The sequence below is a fragment of the Bombus affinis genome, chromosome 6 (genome assembly GCF_024516045.1).
Source record: "Bombus affinis isolate iyBomAffi1 chromosome 6, iyBomAffi1.2, whole genome shotgun sequence".
In the NCBI taxonomy this organism is placed as follows: Eukaryota; Metazoa; Arthropoda; class Insecta; order Hymenoptera; family Apidae; genus Bombus; species Bombus affinis.
The window spans coordinates 16796496-16806068 of NC_066349.1; the positions used below are offsets into that span (position 1 = coordinate 16796496).

The 9573-nt window shown below is 32.4% G+C and overlaps 1 protein-coding gene across 2 annotated transcripts; it reads right to left on the reverse strand.

Annotated features, from left to right (window-relative positions):
* Positions 1-507: 507 nt before the first annotated feature.
* On the reverse strand, positions 508-8869 carry LOC126917748 (ubiquitin-conjugating enzyme E2 Q2). Of its 2 annotated transcripts, none has more exons than XM_050724994.1 (6): positions 8564-8869; positions 6427-6774; positions 6178-6337; positions 5913-6064; positions 5359-5653; positions 508-4871 (listed from the first exon to the last, which is right to left on the reverse strand). In XM_050724994.1, exons 1-6 carry the CDS (start codon positions 8723-8725, stop codon positions 4840-4842), a joined length of 1149 nt encoding a protein of 382 aa, XP_050580951.1. In that variant the 5' UTR covers positions 8726-8869; the 3' UTR covers positions 508-4839. The 2 variants fall into 2 exon arrangements, with proteins under 2 accessions (XP_050580951.1, XP_050580952.1); XM_050724995.1 differs by lacking the exon at positions 8564-8869 and adding an exon at positions 8363-8503.
* Positions 8870-9573: the final 704 nt, after the last annotated feature.

The following is a 9573-nucleotide window of genomic DNA, read 5'->3' on the forward strand; positions in this document are numbered from 1 at the left end:
TACATTACGTGGCGACTTATCTTTACTTTTCTTTCTTCCTAAGACCACCTTAATTGAATAGGCAAATACAGTGGATAAGGAAAGTCGTGTGTAATGATTGTTTTTTCTTTTTTTTTTTTTTTTTTCATTTATTCTACGTATCCTAACTTTGTCGTCTTTTGTAAAAAGAACCTGTTCGGCTAAAAAGAAATTTGACTGAAAACGATAGTCTGCTCTATATTCCCCTAATGCGGGAAAAAGATGAGTAAAAGAATTAACCCATCAAGAACCGAGCAGTGAAACAATGTGCAAGAGCGAAGAAAGTACCGGAGAACGTAAGCAAAATAACTTACAACGTTGATTGTCCTTTGTCAGGCTAAATATATATATTAGAACACTACGCATATTGGCAACGCCGGTGTTCAATGCAAAATTCCGTATAGCGCCACGAATAAGTAAATTTGAAGTTTATAAAGTTGTAGGATCTAAATGGAAAAAGAAATAGCGACCAAAAAAATATTACATAAATGCTTACAAATCCTTTTTATAATCATAATGTTAAAAGACAGAATTCAAATACAAGTAAACCGACCGCAAATAAATTTCAAATGGAATGTTGGCCCTTAATAGATTAAGAAAAGTACCTTTTAGAAAACCTCTTAGAAAAGCACGGTGTCGGGAAAGCAAGGGAGAACTTGAGACCCTCTAATAACAAATTCACTATTTTTGCCACAAATACATTCGAAAACTAGGCACATTTATATTCGCAAATCTTTCTTCCGATCTGTTTAACCGGAAACACCAGTATCGTCCTATATTTTACACGAAATCAAATACATAAAAAATAGAGCTTTCATTACGATACAGGCCGATCGTTTAGCGTTCGGTTACTCGCCCATAGCAATTAGAGAATAGAAGGTCGTGATAACGCACAAATCTTAAGAGTGGAAAAAGGAACGCAAGAAGTGTTTTCATTTTTTTTTTTTTAACCAGTCTTCAAATCGACAGTTCATTGTAAAATCATCGTGAAAAATTGAAAGTTTCGTTCAAGCATATCGCAGGTATACAAACTACTCTCGTTATTTGAGAAGCGGATCCGTAAAAAATCATTTACTTTTACTTACTACGCTTCTGTTTCAACGCGCTCTTCTTCTCCGTTTTCTTTGTAATTACAACCAAAGGGAAATTCGATCTACTTTGATCAAAGAAACACAGTATATTTCCTTTTTGTAAATTATATTATAATTTCGATGCAAAAGTAAGGAGAAATTTTGCTTGACATCTTTCTATCGTTAGTAAACTCCGTCATTTGTAAGATATCTTTTGAATAAATTTTAACAAATAACAAAAGAGCCAAGACATCGATTTGCAAATTCGTGTATATTCAAATTTGTATTCGTGTATCTCATCGAACATAACGATCTCGATAACGATCAAATAAAAAATACACGCTTCGCGCTTTTTTTTTTTTTTTACAAAAATTCTCATTACTTCTGCATCTGCGAAAGAGTTCGTCTCGTTTAACAGCTAAGAAAAATGAGCATGGATTTACGGATAATTGATATAAACCATTAAATATAATTCGCTTTTAATCGATCTTATTACGTCAGTATTTCATCAGCTCTTTTAGTTTCTCTAAGAACTTCGAATGAGTTATATGAAAGAAAAAAGAGAGAGATAATAGTAATTACTTCTATAATAATAAGAAAGAACGTAAGAACGTTTAATTTTTAAAAACGGGTACTACCAACGATATTTGTAGCAAAAATATACAGGCCACGTGGCTGCTTACAATATACGCTCCGCAAATTCTTAAAAGGAAAGAAAAACTTAACAAACGCGAGAGAAATAAAAAGTTATTTTTCTTCTTTTTTGTTTTTTTTTTCTTCTTCTTTTGACAAAGAACATAACGGTTAACGACGTCAAAACAACCATCACTCAGTGTCAGTCAGGTGCGGCTGTACAAATCATTGATACCCACTGACAATGAGCTCATCGATTGTACACCTATACTTAAGAATCTAGATTTTATTACGAAACTGCTCGCACGAATTTCACAAACGATTTCTTATTTTCTTTTTGCTTTACTTTTTTCTTCTTTTTCCTTTAATTACACCACGAAAAAGAAACTATTGACCCATGCTACTTCGCTCGATTATTCCAATAATTATATTTACGGATGCATCGTACATGCGTTATTGCCAATAACATATGTACCGCTTCATCTTCGTACCGTTGTTTTCTGAACAACCTCGCAGACATAAACTGAGATACATATTATATTTTCCCGTGCAATTCGGTGTGTCGAACATTCAAAAAAATTAGTTACAATTATTTAAATTACACGATGAAAATATTATATTATTCGTTGAAATTCACGTACGTTTCAAGTCCATATTTTTTTTTCTTTTTTTTTTTTTTTTCTTCCAATTTACAGATACAATAGCGCAGTGATCAAACGAATCGCCGTTCGAACGTGTTTCGTCGACTAATTGATACAAATTTGCATATGTACAACGTACGAAGATGAAACACAAGGAACGGAATATGTATATTTATATACACGAATCGGAGCATGTGTTATGAATGCATAATATGCACGCATGTAAATGTATATCTTTGTATAATATGACGTGTGTAGAGAGAGAGAGTATATGTGTGTGTGTGTTTGCGCGCGCGCTCATGTGCGTGCGTGCGTGCGTGCGTGTATGCATGCGTGTGGTCGTGCGTGTATGTGTGTCTGTATGTGTGTGTGTGTGTAGCCTTGTAAAATGTACGTCGCGTTTCATGTACGTATGTATGTATGTACGAAACATTTCGCATAGACGTTCTGGGAGTGGAATCAAGATATATCGAGTATATGAAAAGCAATCGTTTTTAAAAATGTAGAAATTCGCTTGTTAATAAACGTATACGCAATAGTTTGGCCATCGGTCTTTGCCATACAAGGATAATAATTTTTATCGACTACTATCGTTAACTAGGGATGAAGTCATCGTGAAAAAAGAACCGGAAGTCCATAATTGTTTGTTTCTTTTATAGACAGGGGAACGATACCCGTTCGGTTAGAAGAAAATGTTTTCACGAAGAAAAACGCACGAGGATAGCATAGTCTCATAAATTTCAAATACATGTGCAATAATACATGTGTATATAATTTTTTTTTTTTTTTCTTAAGAAGCGGTAATTCGTTTTTCGCGATCCTAATGGTGCCTTTAATGTACGCGTGTTCGCTTGTTATGCCTTATCGTTTCCTTTAACTGGCCAGTGTAAACTCTACTGTGGCACAAAGAAATTTCGACGATTACTCGCGTAATTTCACGTTCAATGCGTCGTGTAAATAGAGCTTCGATTGCAAATAAATTGTCACGATATATATTTATGTGTATATATATGTATATAGAATACCACTAAAAATTCGCTTGAGCGTACGCCCAACATACAGACCAAACCTTCATATCAATCTCAAGCACACATCAACCGCTTTGTAAACGATATAACAAAAGTAGCTTAACAAACGAAGCACACAACCAAATGACGAATCCTACATTGTTTTGCGTATTTTTAGTTTTAGATTTAAGAAAAAATAATATGGACTTCGAAGAACATTAGAGTTTCGAGAAATTAACACACGAACGTGTATCTGTACATCTATACAACCCTTAACTGTGTAGTAGTAGTCAATTATGTTAAGGAAATACATACTACCTAGTATTGCTATACGATTCCTTTATTTATAAGAATGTTTGACAATTAAAACGTAAATTATAAAATATTTTGCAGAATGCAACCTCGAATAAAGTTTAGTTAAAGATTAAATATGAATAATTAGAAAGCGGACAACGTAAAGCATTAGAAATATATACGTTTATTATTTTAATATCTAACAAAATAAAAATGTAAAAAGTTTCTACTTGATAAAAGAAAATATATAATTTCATTAGTCTGTTAAATTAAATCATTCGTGAATAAGATATTTTCATCTTTTGCATAGTATGTAGAATTACAAGTAATACTATAACCTCTAAAGCCTCATTGTATGTGATGTTAATTTTCTTAAAATCATGTACTATCTCGAAATACTCTAGAACTGTGATGATTTAGTTGTGTGCTCGTTCACATTACCGAATCATGTTGATCAATGAATGAAAGCATCGAGTAAATACAAAAGGTAATAGCAAAATTCGCTTTACCCCCAGAAACATCGCTATTCTCATATCAGATTCGTTTACTGTCTACTTTTAACAAATGTATATGTCCAAACAAACTTACTTATGAATTGCACAATGAAAAAATTAAGATACAATAAGATAGAATGGAACGAATGAAAGCTCACAATGATAAAAAAACACTTAGAAAAATTGTCAATATAACTATCTAAGTTGATAATCGTCGTGTTCCCTCTGTTGAAAGAAAGGAAGCACGGATTGCGCAAACGCATTTTCACAGAGAATGTTTACACTGTTTCGTACGTACGTACAACATGTGTACTCACGAAAAGAGAACTAAGATTAATGTTATTTGGAATAATTATGATCCTTAGTAATTCCAAACGTAAGAATCAATTCCAGATAAAAATGATTACATCTCACATTCACAAATGCGATTGGCGATTTAATCACTAATTACTGAAAAATCTATGCATACATAATCAAACACTTCACTGTTTGCGCGGCAGCCTTTTCAGCTATAAATGGAATTATGCATTAGATTAATTCAGTATCTTAAGTTACCACCTAGTTAATGTTGTGTTTTGTGTATCAAATCATTATCGTAACAATTATTTGTTGGGCACACACCGAATTAAAGTCTCAGCTGTAAGCACGCGTCAAACTTTTCTTTCTTCGTGATTCATGTTCATTAGCCATCCTCTTTTGGAGGGGTAAACCAACCTATAAGAATATATAACAACATAATACCATGTATATAGATATTTCAGAAACAAGTATTTCAGAAAGAGATGGAAAAACATACGTCAAAAGTAAAAGATTAAGAGCCACGTGATACAAAGATTTACTAACATAACAGAATCTTATAGGATTGCATCGTTAAATCCCAAGTTAGGAATGCAAATAGTAATATAACGTATAAATAACGACGTTATATTAATGGAAAAAAAAAAAAAAAAAAAAAAAAACGAAAAAGGAAAGGAAAAAGTGGAGCAGCATATGTTTCTAAAATTATTGTCCTTCCCAAATTATTTCAGCCAATATTGTTAAAGAAACGCGCATTAAAAAACATATTATATAATAACGATAATGAAAAATTCATCATTTAAATAACGCTAAACATTAAACTCATCATCTTCTCATCGAATATTCTTCCTATTGCAAAAGTTTGACAAACAAGATGAAATGAGAAATAAAATGACCGTCTTACCATTTTTTTCATGTATTTGTACAAGAGACTTGAATGACTGTTGTGCACGGGCTAGACTGTATTGACCTTGACCACACACTTTGCTAGCACTACCTGGTCCTTGAAATTGTATGCGTGCTTTTCCCTTTACTAGTGTTGCTGAAATCTGCATGATGACTGCTTCCACTGTATAGGCTGAACTCCAACCTTGTTTCGTTAAGAGTTCCATGCAAATTGCACCTCCTATAAGGACGTAACCACCAGAGATCATGGGATGCACGACTCTGACAAATGGGGGTTCGAATGGGTAAGTTTCCTGCAATCACAAGAATAGAGAATTTTTTCTTAATTTTACAAAATCAATAACCTAAATATCAATATCATGCGAATTAACAAAATTTCCAAAGTATTTACCAAACTACATTGATATCATATGTAATTAAAACATCAAGATATAATAAACAGATTCTTAAAAGTGACGATGTATTACTTATTATCTAAAACACAACTAGAATCAATAATTTTGATTTACACAAAATTCATACAATAAAAACGCCTGCAAATTAATGACATACCTTAAAAAGCATGTTAAGGAGAATACTGTCTTTGCCTTCCTTTTCTTTTAGAAGTATGAGATCGCTGTGTAAAGGTGAATCAGGATCAACACACATCAGCCTGACATTCCATTCATACAAACTGTCATTTACTAATTCTATGCTGTACATTCCTACAACAAATTTAAGTAAATACTTGAATATGTCAATAAATCTGCATTTTCATTTTATAATATGATTATTAAGCTGTCTTAATACAACTATAGAATGAAAAACATGTGACTACCTTTTTTGAAACTGTCACTCCGATAAATGTCGCGCAATTCTTTCATAAGTCTGTCTGTGGCTTGCACACTGCCACAGACAGATCCTTTTAAGTAATCTTGTCTTTGATTTTGTCTCAACCTTTCTAACGTTGCAAGATGTTCCAATTCTATTTCTTCACCCTTAAAAATTCAATTCGTATCAGTATAAACCAATACAAGTATAATCTACGTATTAAAACAATTATCTTATTTAATATTACTTTATTTACCTTACTCTTTGCATTGGCATCCCCTTCGTCCATATCTAAATGTAGATCTTCTTCCGCATCGCTTTCTTCATCATCATCAATATCTTCTACATCTTCAGCTTCCATCCTTTGTGCCGCTGCTTCGTTCGATCCTCCTAAACGTAACGGATCCAAAGCTGTCCTTAACCGTTCAACATCGGGTGGTTCAGGTAATGAGTGGAGTCTACATAATTCTTTCAAGAGAATCCCAACTTGATTAATGACATGGTTGTCACGGCCTGTAGTAGTACTTAAAATTTGTACCGCATTTGTAACACTTGTTTCCTCTGATTCCGCAAACCAAACTGGTGGTGTAGAAGGATAGGTTTCCTATGACATTCATTAGAGTTCATATAATCACTTTATAGAGCAAAACCGCAATAATCATAATTTAATTTTTATAATATGTAATATATGTAATGATATATTACTTTACATAATATTGAATAACAATAATGAATATTTATATAACATATTTCTATAAACTTGATATTTTTCAATATTGCAATTAACTACATTATTCAAAATATGTTATAATTTTCCTCAACGTAGTTCATTTGTTATTTCAACTAAAACAGAAAATTGTCTAAATATAAAATGAACTACTACTACTTTAAAATATGTGTACAATAATAAAATCCTCTAACAAATTAAAAAATATGTTTACCAATTGTTATGCATATAAAAATTACTGATAAAAATTAGTTACTTAATTGGATGTTTAAAGCTGACTCATAAAGTAGAAAATATTTTAAGATTCTAAAAAAAAAAAACTGTAGTAAAAAAGATAATGGACATGAAAATTCTTAAATTGTAAAATAGTTGTGTTCGACGATAATTCGTGAAATAAAAGATTACATTAAAAAGCAACTATAATACACGGCGAATGTTTATCGCGGTCGTATACACGATATTTAAATATGGATTTATCGGCAATTGCAGTTAGCTCAGCGTCGGTGCACGTCCATGCATGTGCGTAACAGAAATCACATATTATTAATTAGCAATACCAGACCATATTTTCTCAATGAAACAAATGAACAAAAATTATCAATTTTGTAACAAACGAATAGATAAAACAAGAACAATAATGCGTTTCGCTAATATCTATTTGAATCAAATTTTTAAGTCCAACATTTGTTTTGATACACGCAAGATGAGAAGATAGGTTTGAATACGCTCGAATTGTAAAAACGCTAAATAATTTTATTCACAATCGACCTTTAATGAAAGAAAAGACAACTATTATAAATTTCGACTTGCATTCGGAGCTCCATAACAAAAGAAACACAGAGCGAAAATTTTTTTTAAACACACGCGATTATACGCGATGACTTATTGTTTACACAGGCTGATAATAAACTTTCTGCATGGATCCGAATCTAAAATTAATCGCTACAAATTAATGAACTCGACTCTAAATAACATAAACCGCTATATAGTAAGGAATAAACAATTATTTACTTTTAGCATTGATATGTTAACTATCATAATTTCGGAGTAGTCAAATGAAAATTGAAAGTAATTTCATAATAAAAAAGCGAACGATGATGGCAACGATGGTAAGAGGAACGTACATACATGGATATGCTCATTGTTATCTAATTTATCTATAAATATTATCTGGCGTACACAAAATTAGTAAGTAGTTTGGTAATCGTGATATAACTGTCTAAATGACACCGATTCTAAACGAATGACTTGTTTGTTGGAAATTGCAAACACAAAAATGGACAGAGAGAACAGATACCATTACGAGGGGCTTACCCTCTATTTGTGACATACATTGACCTCTAGCGCAATATTAATTCATCTGAAAATCTCCACGGAAACTAGCTGATTGAGGTGAGAAAGGATCGATCGTAACTACAACAAAACGTACAGAACAATAAGAAACTATGGAGAGGACAATGCGTACATGATAGACACGGTATACGTGCTCCCGAGCATGGCTCTTGTCAAAAGCCTCAAATAACAACACGACTGTTATTGTTTCTTTGTCCGATCGGTCGTAGACAGCGACGAAACTTAACACGCTATCCATATAAAAATGAAAATACTGTCGATTGTTCCGAATCGATTTACTGTCTCAAATCGCATCCATGCTTGGTACACTTACTGTAATATTGGCGTGTATTTCGTATTTCTTCCCATTTTTACCGACGAACCTGCAGCTGAGTTCGTCCACACTCGCAGACATTATCTGAAATCTCTCATGGCTCTTAGGGAAGACGGACTCAAGAGTTTTAATCTCCTGCTTAAGGGTGTTCAAACAAGCCATTTGGGGGAGCGAACGAACGTGCCGGACCCCAAATTTTTCGGCGGTGCTTGTTCCAAAAAGTACAGCAACCCGAAAGAAACACGACGTACCCGATGACTGCCCGACAAAATGGCGACCGCAACTGACCAATTCGGCTAGTCTCGTACAATTTCGTCCTCTCTCGTCACAGATGGCAGCACTGAAACATTCAAACACTCATGACGTCTTTCCGGTACAGCTGAGTGCCGCTCAACGTGTTGTGGCATTTAAAACGAAATCCGGATAATATACAATTGCTCACGAAAGTATTCGTACGTTTATAAAAATGTATTATCAATATATTATTTATTGAAATTTCGTTAGAACGGTAATGAACATGACTGTCAGAAATATATTAATAAAGTTCAAAATAAATCTAAAAATTTGTAAAAATATAATCACATATTCTTTATATTTAAAAACCAATGATTAAGTATCTTATTAGTTGTAGAGTTCCGAAAATAATATTATACTTGTACTTGAGATTACTTAAAATATACTATACGTACTTAAAATATTAAAAATTCGGTTGCTAATTAATCTCGATCTAAACACTTAAATATTGTATTAATAAACTCTACCGATCGATCTAAACACTTAAATACTGTATTAATAAACTCTACCGATTATACTATATCAATAAATACCAATAAATCAGAAGTTAAAATGATCAACTCCACTTTTTATCAATTCCATAATTTCATTACATGAATACATAATTAATATTAAATTTTCAAGAAACAAGTAATTTATTTCCGTAAGTTCCTTCATTGCAAAGAAAATGAGATAAACGATACTAAATTCTAAAATAAATTTAAAAAATAGTATTT

Coding starts and splice junctions, on each gene's coding strand:
- LOC126917748 (XM_050724994.1), bottom strand. CDS start 8,725: ATGGCTTGTTTGAACACCCTTAAGCAGGAGATTAAAACTCTTGAGTCC. Junction 6,775..8,563: donor AAATACACGCCAATATTACA/GTAAGTGTACCA, acceptor TGAATGTCATAG/GAAACCTATCCTTCTACACC. Junction 4,872..5,358: donor ACAAATACATGAAAAAAATG/GTAAGACGGTCA, acceptor ATATTCTTATAG/GTTGGTTTACCCCTCCAAAA.